General features: G+C 33.2%; 1 protein-coding gene across 1 annotated transcript in view; it reads right to left on the bottom strand.

Moving 5' to 3' along the window:
* LOC124365028 (UNC93-like protein MFSD11) overlaps positions 1–16,785 on the bottom strand; it is a 41,278-nt gene that overhangs the window by 4,350 nt on the left and 20,143 nt on the right. Inside the window, exons 3-7 of the mRNA XM_046820915.1 lie at positions 8,922–9,098; positions 7,701–7,954; positions 3,486–3,611; positions 2,807–2,981; positions 1,731–1,866 (exon numbers count right to left, since the gene is read on the bottom strand). Coding sequence (XP_046676871.1) covers positions 1,731–1,866; positions 2,807–2,981; positions 3,486–3,611; positions 7,701–7,954; positions 8,922–9,098 — 868 coding nt within the window. The remainder of the gene's footprint in view (positions 1–1,730; positions 1,867–2,806; positions 2,982–3,485; positions 3,612–7,700; positions 7,955–8,921; positions 9,099–16,785) is intronic.

The raw sequence follows: 16,785 nt of genomic DNA, 5'->3' as shown, positions 1-16,785 counted from the left end.
TAGAAGGCAAATTTGTTTAATTAATACGCTTTCTTAACCGATTGGGTGCTAATGTCAGGATATTTTTACATATGAAGAAATACTGACAAATGTTAATGTACTCTTAATTCAGTTTGGTTTTAAATTGAAACATTTTAATGTAAAATGCATAATTGTTTTTATTCATTTAATACAAATACACATCCGTTTTTACAAGTAAAAAATTTTTAACCTGGAAGCCCATTTTAGCACATAAATTCAAGGTCAAAGGTGGAGGGTGTGTCTTGTAGTTCTTAAGATATAGCCATTTTTAAAGCCTCTGTTTTTCTCTTTAATAGAGTGTCGTTTTCTTGAAATATTTTTGTGCTATTAGGTGGTCTCGTAAAGTTTATATTTTTGCTTAAGCTATAGCCGTTTTTGTAGAGCATAAAATAAGAATAATATGTTCTCAGATGGCTGACAAACTTACAATTTTTAATATTATTAGCGTTTATTCTGGGGAGTGCTCCCATACCCCAGCTTGACAGGGAGGTACAGAAAATTTGTAGTGGACCCCCTCTTTTGGTCATCCTAGATATGCCTATAGTATACACACTCAATAATGTTATTGTTAAATTGGTACAATATCGGTTCTTGATGAGCATTTAATAATCAGAAACTATAATTAAATTAGTTTAGGTTTTATTTATGCAAATAAATTTATTAGGAAAATCAAAATTCTCTAAGATAAGATTTTATTTGATATTTTAGTTAATGCACAAATTCAAAGTAACCGTATTTATGTATTAGTTAGTTATAAATTTAAAAATCATTTTTCATCACTAAATTTTCATGCTTGATAAATTTTAAAAGACAATGATTACTGGCAACTTTAATTTAAATAACAATAAGTATAGGTAAAAGGTATTTTCTTACCATCCACATCCTGTCCTAAGGTGTGTGTGTTGCAGCGAAAATCTGCTGCCTCTACTCACGAACTCCTTAGCTGAAGAGACGAATCGAAGTCAAAACAGAAAATCCGCAAATATGTCAAGAGCGTAAGCTCAAAGAATAAGTTTACATTGACACACAATATAAAAGCGTTTTGGCCTTCACGGAGTAACGGATCCCAAAAGGGTAACCGGGCTTTACGAGCTTTCGGATCCAAAGCCTGGACAAAGTGTCTTGCAAAATGGGGAAATGATATATGACCAGTTTGCGTATGATCTTGTTTTCGTTCTATTTTTGGAACTCATCAGCATGGTGAAGTAACCATGGAACTTGAAAAGCCTTGAACAGTTGGTGCTGCAAAGTGTTTTTACAAAGTCAAAGACAGTAAGGCATGCGGTATTAGTTTAGGTAAAAGGTATTTTCTTACCATCCACATCCTATCCTAAGGTGTGTGTGTGTTGCAGCGAAAATCTGCTGTTTCTACGCACGAACTCCTTAGCTGAAGAGACGAAACCTTAGGGGAGGATGTGGATGGTAAGAAAATACATTTTACCTAAACTAATACTGCATGCATTACCGTCTCTGACTTTTGTCTTTGACTTTGTAAAAACAATAAGTAATCTTACAGGGGACTAAACAACTTTCACATTTATTAAATGATTGTCCAATTATTTAATGAGCACATCAAAAATAAAAGTAAAAAATGGACTTCATGGATATATTTTTCATCCTGTATCTATCAAGAATAGCATCAATATCAAAAAAACATTCTGCAGGAATTTTACAAACAAAAATAGAGTTTGTGCAGCAAGAGCACTTACCTTGACAAACTTGTACAGTGCACACGCCTCAGCACTTGACTCTCTGTAGAAATCTCCAATGAGTGAATATATCTGGGTTGATAAGCAAGAATCTCCAAAGCAGAGCAGAAGGCTGGCAGTCATTGCCAACTTCGCACTGTACCAATGAGACTTAGGTTAAAATTAAACGCAATATTTTTTTAATTAATTTAACAAACAGAGATGAAAATGTTTTGACATAAACCATACCCAAAAGATTCAGCTTTTGTCAATTGAAAATTGACCTTCAAACACTTCTTGTCCACAATTTCAAAATTGTAAATGCTTGAAAGCACTACTGAGTTTTTAAGGAGCATTTTTATTGTTTATTACATGATGCCCTAATAATTGAAATAAGGTTTGTGGCAATATTTATTTGTGGTCTTTGATTTTTAAACAATTCATACTTTAAAATTTTAAAAATTTTCCTCGTGTGGATGTTTCAATTTTAAAGTATAGTCAAATTTAGATGCTTCAAAAATGTTTAATTCCAAATTTAGGATAGTTTGAAGTTATGTAGGGGTCTCTTGTTATCCCTTACAATAATAATAATATCTTCATAATTTGAAATTTTTTATAGTTAGAATTTGTATTGATCCCTAGGGATTTGAATTATTCAAGTTTACTGTATATTTTTGATCTGAATAAAAACCAAGTTTGCGATTATAGACATTACAATTTCTATTTCATGCTCCAAGTGTTGCAAATTCTATAATTTTTGTCATTTGTAGGTCCTTATTTTTATTTATTTTTTTTTGAGGGAATATTCTTTGATTATTAAGTAGTTATGCAAAACCAATGAAAATTTAACTGCATATAATAATTCTGTCTTCAATTAAAATTCTTTGGGTCACAAAACTTTCAGTAATTTTTGTCACTTATTGTTTTTTTTTAATTATTATTATTACAGCATATATGATTCTTAAATTTTTTTTTACTTGTTTACTTATAATCTTACTGCAACAAACTTACAAATTTTTTTATTAAAATAATATATTCTTAATATAAAAGATAACTAATATTAGAACACAAATGGAGGCTAATAATACAATATTTACCTGGGTGTAATGAGACTTTGTTCATGTGTATTTCCGAAAACAGCACTATTAGGTAAATTTATGTATGAAATGAGGTAAGCGAGCATCTGAGCAGTGCAGCCTGCAAGTACAAACATCCTGCGAGCGTAGCGATGACCCCTGATCCATCCAGAGAGCACGATCAAACACAACGCTCCTGTCAGGACATACGATTATTTTTTGTAAATGAAATAACATTTTGAAGTTAAGGCACTTAAATACTTAAATAGTCTTTCTCATGTTGTTTAAAATTGTATGATCTTTTGATCTAGGGAGGCACATAAGAAAATAGTGTACATAAGGGTTTCCTTTTTTTACTAAGACAAAACTTGCTTAGGAAACCTTTAGAGAAAGAACTATCATTGCCACCACAAAAGCAGATTCCCATGAGAGAAGATTTTGTTCTAATAATACTAGTCCTATATAGCCAGTATACATTATGCGTACAAACAAGAGGCTAATATCCTGAAGCAGAAGATATTTTATCGCTGTTATCCAGCGACTTTTTATAACACCACCAGAAACATGTTTCACAATCTGAATAATTTCATAGTTTTCCTCAATATATGAGTTAACACTGAATAACTTTTAAACAATAACAACACATTACTAAACATTAGTTATAATACAATCTTACAGACAACACAAAACTAAAACTTACCAAAGACAGCTCCAAAAGTCATAAATATTCCACTCAGAGCCACCAACTCCTTCGCAGAATCACCAAATGCTAGAGTAAACCCAACACTGGGGCTATATATTCCATTCCAGAAAGCCTGCTGCAACCCTAGAGGTAGCATGTGTTTATTAGTTTTAAAAAAATAAATAAATCACTTAAAACACTCCCAAACATCCTTAATTCCATTAAGCTTTCCCTATAATTTTGATACATATGGTTATTATGATTTTTCCTTTGATAAGACAAAAGATGGATTTTCCTGATAAGACCAACTTAAATAAAATCCATTTTAAGATGCTCAACCAGAAATGGTTTGAAACTAAAAGTAATCAAGTGTAGCATTATTTATATTGCTCTGCACAATGTTGCACAAACTCAGAGAAACAAAATGCGTGTTTGTTTTGCTCAGTGGTGAAAAGCTTGCTATCTGTGATTTATTCTATGTTACAACTGGAGTGGATACAACACAAAATAAATTATTTTAATTCAAATTACCAGGAAGTTTAAAACTAAAACAATGGTTTACAAATAACCCTGGTGAACTACACATCAGGTAAAGGAGCTGAACAAAATCAATGGAGAAGAAATGTTTTTGAAGAAAAGTGCTCCAAAGGAGAGTAGCATGATAGGGAGTGGCCAACAAGGAGGGTTTATTCAACATACAACTGCGCACGTTGGAGAAATACAACTCACACTACAACAATGTAAAATGATAAAACAAAATAAAAATTGCTGAAATGTATAATTAAATAGAATACAGAATAGAATACAGAATACAGAAAGCTTTATTCATGATCATCAAGAACAGAATAGTTGTCAATCAATAATAAAAATAATAAGTTATGAAACATAACATTGAAAGGAAAGAACAAAAATTAACAACAAAAACATTACAAGTCAGGAGTTGAGAATGTCATAAAACTCATCGAGACTGTAGATAGAGTTCTTCACCAGCCACTTGTGTAGTCTTCTTTTTAGAGTTTTAGCGTTTCCGGTCTTGATGGCATCAGGAAGGGAGTTCAGAAGCTTGATTCCAGCAAATGATGGTTTTTTGGTGAAGAGCGTTGTTCTATGAGCTGGTAGACGGTGAGCTTGAGCCTGTCTAGTGTAGTAGTTGTGCACCTCACTGTTTCTCGGGAAGTTTTGCTTGGAAGCATATATGATGACTTCGATGATGTAGATTGAAGTCACAGTGAGAATGTCGAGTTTAGTAAAAGATTCTCTGCAGCTGTCTCGGGAAGAGAGGTCGGCCATGATTCTTATGGCCCGCTTCTGCAAGATTAGTACCCTCTGGAGATTACCATTTGAAGAACTCCCCCAAAGGATGATTCCATACCGAAGATGGCTCTCAAAGAGAGAGTGGTAGGCTATTTTTAGAGCAGATGTTGTGCCCGTAGCTTTTATCCTTTTGAGAGCAAAGAGAGCAGAGCTGAGCTTTGAGCTAAGGTAATCAATGTGGCAACTCCATGTAAGATTTTGGTCTAATATCATACCTAAATGTTTAAGCTCATCCACTTTTTCTAGATCTGGTGGGCCTGATATGTGGTCTTTATGTCTGCCTAGTGCAAGGAGTTTTGTTTTGGATGGGTTGAAAACAAGGTCGTTATTTAGGCAATATTGTTGGGCCATGCTAACAGATATATACGTGTTGATTTCTAGTGACTCCGCTGTTGAACTGCTGGTGATAAGAGCTGTGTCATCTGCGTAGGATACAGGATGACTAAAAGCCTCGAGTGTTTTACCTAGATCACTAGTGAATAAAATGAATAGGACGGGTCCCAACATTTATATATACTACAGTCATGTTGTACTCTGGGCATTTATTTACATCCACAATACAATATTTCAAACACTAAGCCATTGGCAAGGTGACGTTTCAATCTCAATCAATTCAATCTCAAGGCTGTTGGCACAAGGAATTAACTGTCAAACTCAAACTCTTGCAATCTGTTATTCTTGATTTCAGTATTAAATTATGTCCATAAATATGTCCTGCTTACAGCTACAAGATCTTCAAGGACACTCAAAGAATAATATATATAGTATACATAGATTATATGATATACAAGGGCTATGCAGAAAGTAGATTACGTTTCGCTCTGTAGCCGCTAGGAGTGGGATTATCATGGCCATTTTGATATCAGGGCATTTCTCCATGCAGTGGCTATCCAGCCTTACTAGGGAGAAGTTACTGTAATACAGTTTTTGGTGGCTAAGCACAATAAACCAGTACAAGTTGGTGGAGAGCTATCACCAACTCTGGGAAGTTTATTGAAATGACGTGATCCCAATAGTGGAGTGTGTCAATGATGCATTAAGTTTAAAAATGGCTGAACTAATGTGCATGATGACAATCGAAGTGGACAGCCAAGCATTGAGACTCATGAAATTGTCTCTAAAGTTGATAAGAAGATTAAAGAAGACCACGGATTCACAATAACAGAACTTTCACTTAGTTTTCCTCAAATTTCAAGGAGTTTCTTACATGAAGTTGTTACGTAAAAGTTAGGTTACCATAAATTTTGTGATGGCTACCGAAAATCTTAAAATGCAACCACACACGGCAAATCAGACTTGAGAAGTCCTGGATGCTCTTAAGTTGGAGGTGTTTCCACATTCCTCATAGTTCAAACCTTGCACCCAGCAACTACCACCTGTTTCCAGCAATGAAGACCTGTCTTGCGATGCAGCACTATGATGACAACATGAAACTGAGGGAGGGTGTGACTACCTGGTTGAAGTTTCAGGTGACAGGATTTTATAAATTGATTTTCAAAACTAGTTCAGTGCTATGATAAATGCCTAAATTTGTATGGTGACTATGATGAAAAATAGTGCTTTAGTGTCACTTTTAAATGTGTACAATACAAATTTTTCTTGTACTTTGATTTGTTAATATCAAAACATAATCTACTTTCTGAACAGCCCTTGTAAATAATAAACCATTCGGTTTAAATATAACTATAACAGTTTAGCAATGAGAGACTAAAATATACATTTTAAAATGAAACCTTTTTGGATTTGAAGTAAGTTTCTATTAATAATACTTTTAAACTTTAGCCCCATATTACATGCAGAGCCTCAGGTGCGCTAACAGCCACTTACCAACATGCCAAAACCTAAATGTTGAACTTATTACAATTCTCAAGTTGGTTTCAGTTCATCTTCAATTTTAGAGCAGTTTTCATTCCTACTATATTTAAGGTGTATGTTTATTTTTATTAAAAATTTATTTCTCACATTTTTAGAATTTGAAAAAAATTTTAAGATTCTTTCTGTCTTTCTATTTGAATTCCAAGCCAAAATGGTTAAAATGTTATGCCATTTTAGTTTAAATACATTGTTTTGCAGTCTTTGGATAGAAGAGGTAATGTGGCATATGTTCTGTGTAATTTCCCTAAAGCTTTTAAACATATTATTCTTTAGCAACATCAACTTCACATTTTCAAACTTTTGATATACAACCAAAGATTTCTTAAGGCCATGTCTTTTTAAAAGAAAGTCAAGAGTAATTTACACAAATAGCTCCAATCAAAACTAATTGATCAAATAATATAATGGATCAAGGAGTTCTACTAAGGTTTATGTGTGGCTTAATTATTTTCTTCCCCTACATTAATGACCTGCCACATATATTACTTAACACTTCAGTAATTCTATTTGCAGTCAATATAACCCTTCTTCTATGGGTGCCCCCAATTGACATGCAGTGAAGCCTCGATGGCCCTTTGTACACCTTAAAAGTGTACTGTGATAAAACCCTTACTGCCTACATCAATGATTTTGCAGATCTAGACAATTTAGTCTACGTACCTAGAGCCAATCAGCATTGTAAACGCACATGGTCGAAATGAAAGTCGTTTGAAATTTTAATATCAAACCATAACTCTTTCTCAGATCATATTTTCATAGTTAGAAAATCTTTAAATAAACCATCTAATTCTATGTTTGTATATTGTTAGCTATCGTTGATTAGATAAACATAGTGATCAATATTCTTGTTAAGTCACTGGACCTGTTCCAATAACACAAATTAAGGAATAACTATTTCTTTCAATGATCATTACTAACTTCAGGGGTGCCTGGCATGTCATATAAAAATGGGTTCTCTATAACACCTATGTTATAAATAATTATAACATAAAATAGCAACTAGATAAAAACAGGACCAGTCCCCTAGGACTAGAGTATACAAACCTGTGTAACAGAAAGTTAATACAAGCCACAACATCTTGGGTGAAACCAATATCCTCCAACTCTGTCTCATTGTTTTTATAGGACCATAATCTCTTACTTTCTGTGTACTGGCTGACTTGGGCAGGAACATGAACGAAATAACAGCAAGTGTGTTGATGACTATTAAAGAGTAAATAGCTGTTCTTCTAGTGGTCTGCCCAATGTATTTCTTCCCATGAAACGCGAAATACACAAAAATATTACCCAGCATGTTCCTGTAAAAGACAATGGTTAAGTTATTTGTATTGCATCATTAAATGATGAATGAGTTATACAATTGAAGAGACTGGATAAGGTTGAAAGAAAGCAAACATCTGCACCTTGACATTCTATCAGTGTCTCTGTGGAGATTGTGGTATCCACATGGAGTATGGTAAGCCCCAGATGAAGGATATGTGTGTTTCATCTTTTTAATTATCATTCATCAACATAACAATTTATTCATATATGCTAATCACACTCTAAAATTCAAACACAGTGGTAATAGTTTGCAGTTCAACTACCAAATATTTGAAAACTCTTTAAGTCATATAATAAATTGAGTTTTGCATGTTTCTATTTTACAATTTACATTTCTTTTGAGATATAGACAAGGTTTTCTTTAAAAACTTTAGGAATAATCTTATGATTGCTTGTTAGTTTCAATCTAATTCAGTTACAATCTATTTAATACCCTCAACATGTTGACTGTAGAAAACGTTTAACAATACAGAGTCAGAGTGAGAGTACTAAAGATCGCTAAATAAACGGACTCAGTAAAAGCGTTAACTACATGTGTTCTAGGTTTTTTGTACACTAGTTCAACAAGTTATCTGTGGCAAACACATAACAGTACAGAGACATAGTGACAGTACTCAAGATCACTCAGTATAGAGCCCCAGAGAAGGTCTTTTAAGACAGGATTTTTCAACTATCAGCAATGGCAAACAGAAAGGCATTAGCTGTACAAATTTTTTACGTCACTTTCTTGTAATAAATAAAAATAACTCAAAAATCGTCAGGTGAATTTATTTATACATACATTCATACTAATTACATTAGTATCTAGATGTGAATGATATAAGTAAAAATATGGGGTATTACCATATTAGTCTATGTACAGAGATAATTATCCCTTTCACCAGCACCTTTTATTGTAGGGCCTCCAATTTCAGAAATAAAAACAAATTTTAATTGACTTACGAACTCATAAATATGAACCAAAAGATGCCAACATTTCGAGGTGTTGTTTCTGGAGAGGAATTTTCTATCATGTAATGGCCTTGAGCTGGCCACAGTGTTCCTGCAGCAATACCAACAGATACACCTCCTGCATAGATAGCCCACTCTGTTTCCATCGCATAGGATCCCACGTAAAACCTGAAAATAAACTGGAGCTAAACTCAACAATCACATTGAATCAATCCTTCCCACCATAGCTACGTTATATTATTAGCTGTTACCCACATGGACATTGAGGGGAACCTCTTAAACATGATATCCTTAACATCTCTGACATAATAAATATTCACTTGAAGATGTTTCCATCTTCAGAACTACCAAATTTAAATGAAATGAAATGAAATATGCCTTTATTTAAGAGGCGGAGTTAGGGCTATTTAGCCCTCTCTACCACTCAACCTCACATAATATACAGATATATATGTACATTGAATGACCTTAACTAATAACAAATTAAATTTTAAATTAAAATAAATTCTTAAAAATTAACCAAAATATATACATACTATGTAATAATTAAATATCTAATTTATCAGCTTAATATGTAGAAACATTACAAACAAAGTGAAATTAAAACTTAAATTAACAGTTTACTTTTTAAAGAATTTCTTGTTATTGCTACATTCATTCTCTCAAACACACAGCCTGACCACAAGCATGCCACAAGCACCGCCACCCGTCACTCCTACAGACCGCCCAACAACAAGTCCTTGACCTAAACATCTATTGAATCTCTATTTTCTAAGTACAGAAAGATGGATCCCTCAATTGTGTAGATGATATAATAATAATTATGACAACCGTGACTTATAATACATGAGAAAAAAAAAGAAAGTTGAAACATCGAGCAAAAGGAAAAAAGCTCAGCCAAATCAAAAATAAACTTCCAACTGTTTTCAATTGTTCAAATATTGAATTATTGAAGGAAAACCAAAATAAGAATTATATCAGTACTTATGAAATGACTTTTATATTATAAAGAAGATTCAAAATAATGCAGTGAATAATGAATGTTACTATTAATTATTAAATATTAACATTTTATATGAACACTTTCCTAGTTTTAGAGATTACAAATTTTACCCTTTTTTCAGTTATGTGGGTTTGAAGATGTTTTCTTTGAAAACAAAATGCCTTATGAATTTAAAAAAATAATAACTGATTTTAAAGTAATAAAAAAAGTAATTGATTTTAAATTAGTATAAAGAAGTATGTCCAATCATAAAGAAGCATCTACAAATGAATAGCTTTATTGTAACTCTTTTTATTAGTTATAATAGTAAGATTCTGATAATTCACACTGTTCGGATCCAGATGTAAGGAACAATTTTTCACAATAAAGAATTACTTTACACCACAATTGGGAATGATATAGAAGAAGACCTAGACAAAAAGTTCATCAACTTATAGTGCTATTTGAGAAAACATTTTACCAGAACCCATATCAAAAAAGAGGTTGCAGGCAGAAATTATAACTATTACAAATTTATAAAATTGACTAAATGTTACAAAACAAAATCTCTTTCAGTAGTTCTAGATGCAGTTATAACTATATAACTACAGTATCTTATGTACAGTAAAATACTTAAATGGTTTCCCTATGCAGTTTGACAGTGAGCTAGGTGGATGTAGTAGCCACCCACTTCACTTTGTAACATCTTGGCAGTGGGTCTTGGGGACTAAAGTCGTGGCTTCTGTATTGGCTTTATGTATCTGTAATTAGGCCTGCATTAATGTTTGGGGCTGTCATCTGGTGGTCAAAAACAGAGGTTAGGATGGCGGTAGCTATTCTGGCTAGCATCCAAAGGATGACTTGCCTTCCTATCACTGGGGCCTTTCAAAGTGTACCAAGTGCAGTTCTAAACTGATATCTCGACTTTGCCCCCTGGACATTGTCATTCCATATATGGCCAGGAGGAGAGCCTACTGTCTTCAGCAGGCAGGCTTTGATTAGCCTCGAGCTGCAATAATGGGCACTGCAAAATTAACATCCTGATCCTGAGGAATACTTCACATATGATCTCTGATCAGATGCCTCAAAGATTTTCCTTCGACAAACCGTTCAGGTTTGTGATACCTTCTAGGAAAGCTTGGTTGGAGGGAAAGAAACCCTTCCACCAGTGGAGCCTGAATGGTTTACAGATAACTCTAAAATAAAAGTGGCACATGTGCTGGGATTGTGGGAGTGATACCATGCAGAAGCTGACCTCATTTTGGAATTTGCTCATGAGAATCTTCGTCTGCAGTATAGGAGTAAGACGATTAGAATTTTCACAGATAGCCAGGCAGTATTGAAGGCATTGCATTTTTATGTGTTCAACTCAAAACTTCTCTGGGATTGTTGTCAAGTCATTTCTTTCCTTGGCAGAATCAACAGTGTGACTGTCATTGGATTCCTGGTCATGAAGGGGTTTCTGAAAATGAATGAGTGCTAACTTGGGCTCTTTGAACATTAGAGCAAGTGGAGACTGCAACCAGGACTGAGAAGAGGAGAATGGTCCTGCAGTCACCTTTCCCCACGATGGTATTTGATATTCTCTCCTTAAGTAGATCGGTGTCTTCTCAGTTTGTGGGTCTAATCATGAGACATGATCACCTGAGGAAGCATCTTCAAGAGTCAGAATTTTCTACTCAGGATTCACCCCATAGGACTGTGTGATGGGCAGAGGGAAACTGCTAAACACCTCCTATTTGATTGTCCTGCAATAGCATAGGAGCACTATGCCATCTTTGGTAGTTTGGGAAAGTTATTTATTGGACCTATATTAGTCCATTATTTGGACAAGCTATTTCTTACATCAAGAATTTTAAAGATTTTATCAACAAAATAAAAAATATTAACATTGATTACAATGATATTATGGTGAGCAACAGAGTAATGTTTACAAATGTACTTGTCCATAAAGCTTTATGTTTTATTAGACAACTACTTACTAATGATAATAGCTTTAGTATGAAAACAACCTTATCTATTAATTGTGTAATGGAACTACTTACCGATTGTGTTAACTACAACTATGTTCAGTTACAAGACAGATTTTACAATCAAGTGTCTGGTTTACCTATGGGTCGTGTTCTCAGCCTAATAATTAGTACCATGTTTATGGACCTCTTTGAAGATATTGCTTGTGAACATTTAGTTACAGTATGTCAGTAATGTATTTTGCGTATGGAAAAATAAAATAAACATTTAAAATGAACTTTTAAAACACATCAATACAGTTAGGCCATCAATAAAATTTACCATTGTAAATGAGATTAATGGTGAAATTCCATTTCTTGATATTTTGATGACAAAAACAAAAGAAACACAATTAAAACAACATTATTTTACAAGAATATTTTCAGTGGACAGTACCTTAATTATAATTTAAATCATCCTCAACAATTAAAAATTGGATTAGTACAAAGTTTTTTTCAAGAAGATTGATAATTTGGTGACTGATGACAAAGATAAAATTTTAAAAGAAAAAGGGTACTACAGATTTTTTGATTAAAAAATAACTGTCCTCAGTCAATTCAATAATTGTCAGTTCAATAACGAGCTAACACTAAAACCAAAGTTACAAACAAATTAACAAAAACGACAATCCTAATTATCTTATTACTGTAACTATTCCTTATGAAAAAATCGTAACATAGATTCTAAATTTAACATCTGTACTGTGTTCAACTCATCAAACAATCTAAGAAGTTACGTAACAAAATTAAAACCAAAAAACAAACAATAAGAAACCAAGAATGTTATTTATAAAATTGACTGTGGATGCAAAAAAAAACTTGGAAAAACATCAAGACCTGTGGAAACGAAACTAAAAGAACATATAGTTATAAAAAAATGTTAAAAAATCTAAATTAGTGGAATATGCTATACAGGAAAATTACCATATAAATTTTGAACCATCAAGTGTAGTTTTTAAAGAATATTCCTGAACTAAAAGAAATAAAACTGAGAGTGCATGTATGACGGTTTCAAACGATGTATTTCCCAACCTTCTGTAAATTTTAGTGACATTTTTCTAAATTTGGTAAAGGAATAAATCCGTTTTAAAATTATTAATTGTAAACCATATTTCCCCACATAATACTTTTATAATTTATTAGTTTCTGGTCTTTATGATTATTATTTTAATTTATTGCTTTATCATGTTTTTTTTCTATTTTATACACGTCTTCTGTTTTCATTAACTGATGATGCCTTAATCAGTAAAAGCGCTTTTAATACTAAATTATATTGTATAATTATTAAAAATATCTTTTGTATTAAAAGTTTTGACAAAATTGGTGAATTTGCCCTTGAGGACCTGATGGTTGTTTTCGGCGGTTTATAGAACTGCTGAAATTGTAACCTGGTTGGTCTTCTGGTATACTTCTGGGGTGTGCAAAAAGTCCTTGAGGCTTAAGTGAATGGCAATAGGCCACCCCTTAGAAGAAGAAAAGAACATCTTGGCAGATATTCTGCCACTTTATGTAGTATTCTGTGTGTTACATAATTTATGTAAATGAGCTTGGTTTGATAAACTTTGCTTCTTAAATGTTTAAAAAAAAGGTAATCTAAAGGTGACAATTCAGATGACCTCCATTCTGTCCTTCCATTAACTTTCATCACTCTTGTAAGGTTTGACTAAAAAAATTACATGTGTCTTGTAACAGGTCAAATTACGACATTTGAATATTCGCGGGGAATTGGCAGACTGTGACGTCAATGAATCGGGCAGACTGTGACATCAGTGAATCACATGTTGTCGGAATTGAGATTTATTTAATAACGAAGAAATTTATTGAACTTTATTCGGGAAAAGATTTGATTAATTAAAATGAAGTAAACATAACCAAAATTCGTGTTTTACAAAAACATTAAATAGAATTACGCAGAAAAGCCAATTGTGGGATGAATGAATTGTATATTGATGACGTCATAAAGCACATGTTGCTAAAAATTTAAATAAAAAGCTTTGAAAAAATAATAAAAAGAAAATAGAAATACTTAAATTGATTAATTATAGTAAACGTAATAAGTTTCGACAATTATAAAAAAAAGAATTAAATTAAAATTTATTCGTGAAGACGCTGATTTGAACGAGAGAGGGGGAGAGTATTGTTTTGAGTCGGTATCTATCCGTCGTTTTATACGGAGATTCGTTCTTCTTTCACCAGACTCGAAGCAAGGAGGTTGTGTTAGTTCTCCTGGGATAGTAATGATCTGTTGTATAGTATATTGAAATTTAATCAAGGATGGGATATTGTTTTAGACTTTTAAAAATTATCAAAGCACTGCAAGGTGAGTGAAGTTATAATATGTGTTGAGAATGTGACATTATAATAAATTAATCTCGTGGTCACTTGCTTTGACTTTCTTTAAATATCCCTTTTAATAAAAAGTGTGGAGTGATGATGTTTAAATTTTGTAATCATTATTTAACATATTTTAGAACCCTGACATACACACAGACTTGTCTCTGGTGATAACACCAGAGACGTTCAAATCTAATAATTTTGTGAGTAATACCGAGGGAATACAGCTAGCATTGGGCAAGATGGCGACCGATACCATGATGAGGAACATGGTAAAACAAACGTGCCACTGGTGACAAGGGGGCGTACAACTACATGGTGAGTCAATAACTCTAAAGAACTGACTTTCCAGCAAATTATAGCAACCAAAGTGAAGGTGACACACAGCAAAATTGGCGTTATAACCTGGGACTCTCATCAAATTGACATCACTTCAAATTTACATTCATCAAAAAGGCGCTGCAACCGGGGGACATATATACAAATTGGGGCAGCAACGAGGGGCCTTCATCAAATCTGAAATTCATCAAATGGCGCCCAACGTGGGGCTGACACACAGCAAATTGGCGTTTATAATCTGCCACTCTCATCAAATTGACATCACTTCAAATTTACATTCATCAATATGGCGCTGCAAACCGGGGGACATATATCAAAAAGGCGCAGCAACGAGGCCCTTACATCAAATCTGACACTCATCAAATGGCGCACCAACTGGAGGGCTCGAACTTCCACAACTAATTTAAGTAGGTTAGTGGTAGCATATTTTAGACTAAGTGAAAATCACTGTTTTTATATAATTGTAAATTGTATTTTCAGGTGTGTGTCTAGAAGAAGTATGACAAATTATTATTAGTCTATAAGTTTGATAACTTTGAACAACCTAGTTTATAATATAAATTGGTAAAATTTTCCTGGTAGGCTAATAAAACAAAAATAAGGCCTAAATTAATAATATAAATTTTCAAATTAAACATAGGCTACAAAATGGAAGGCGAACAAAATAATGAAGGGCCCACACCAATATTTAGACCAATAGAAATAGATCTTCATAGCTCAGGAGATACAGGGTTTTTAGGTTGGTCATCCCCTAAATACAGTAGAACAGGAGGGTGTCGACAAGAGATGACAGAAATTCATTAGAGAATGAGGTTAGCAGAGTCAGTAGTCCAGTAGGAGTTGATAGGGATGAAGGTCTTATTGCATTCATGAGGACTATGATGAATAGTCTGAATGAAAAGATAGATAAAAATAATGAAAAGATGGATAAAAATAATGAGGAAGTTGAAGAAAAATAATGAGGAGTTAAAGAAAAATAATGAGGAAATTAAGGAAGGACTTGAATGAAAAGATGGATAAAAATAATGAGGGATTAAGGGATCTGAATTATAAAATAGATCAGAATAAAGAGGAACTAAAAACGGAAATTCTAAGAAGTAATGAGCAGTTAAAACGAGACATGGAACAGATGAGAGGTGAGTTAAACAATAAAATAGTAGAGATTACGGAGGTTATGAGAGTAGAGATAAATAAAGACTTAAATACTTTAAATAAAGACTTAAAGAACTTGGAGGAGGGGGTCAGACTTGAAATAAACGAACAAGCTGAGAAAAAACAAAGGTGAGAGGAATAAACTTAAAAGCAGGTTAGAGGAGAGGTTACAACGGAGATAAAAGAAATTAAAAGATAAAAGAGAAGAAGATATGAGGGAAAATTGAGAAAAGGTTTGTACACATTGAGGATGATAAAAAGAAAATAGATCAAAGATTAGAAAAGATAAATAAGAGATTTAAAACAAGATTAGATGAATTAAATGGTGGGTAGATAGGGACAGAGCTAACTTAGAACTTGACCAGGATACAGAAAATGGGAAGGCGAGTAGGGATATAGAAAAACAAGTCAGTAACGGGCAGTAGTTTACAGGAAATAGAGGACATGGGAAATAGGGTAGAAAAATCCCTGAATAAGAGATTGGATGAAACTTTAGGGAAATTAGAAAACAAACAAACACAACTAGAAGATATGATGAGAAATCAAAGCATGGTAGGCATGAGAATAAGCCAACCAGCAAACACAGAAATAATCTTATTGGAATTTGATCCAATAAAAAATAATGTACATCCTATGGAATTTTTGGAAGCTTGTAAAAAATATATAGAGAAAAATGGAGAAGGATGGGACTTCCAGGTATTGATAATTTTAAAAATATATGAAAAAAAATGAAGCAGGAAGAAAGTGGGGGGCGACAGCATATAAAATAATTGGAAAAACTTTGAACAGTTTTATAGGAGTTTTAAAAGGGAAATATTGGTCCATAGGAGAACAGAAAAAATTTGAAAAAGAACTAATGGGTAACGGTACATATAGGGTTGGATTTGATAATCTTAGTAACCTATGTATTGGAATTTTATAATAAAAGCCAGTATTTAGAAACTAGAATTGACATGGGAACATTCCTAGCATATATAAGCAAACATGTTCCTAGAACCATAAGTAGTGCAATTGCTGCAGCCCAAAATATTGAAAGATC

The sequence above is a fragment of the Homalodisca vitripennis genome, chromosome 6 (genome assembly GCF_021130785.1).
Source record: "Homalodisca vitripennis isolate AUS2020 chromosome 6, UT_GWSS_2.1, whole genome shotgun sequence".
NCBI classification, from domain to species: Eukaryota; Metazoa; Arthropoda; class Insecta; order Hemiptera; family Cicadellidae; genus Homalodisca; species Homalodisca vitripennis.
Note: the sequence above shows the minus strand (reverse complement) of the source record. Positions and strands in the feature narration are given on the sequence as shown.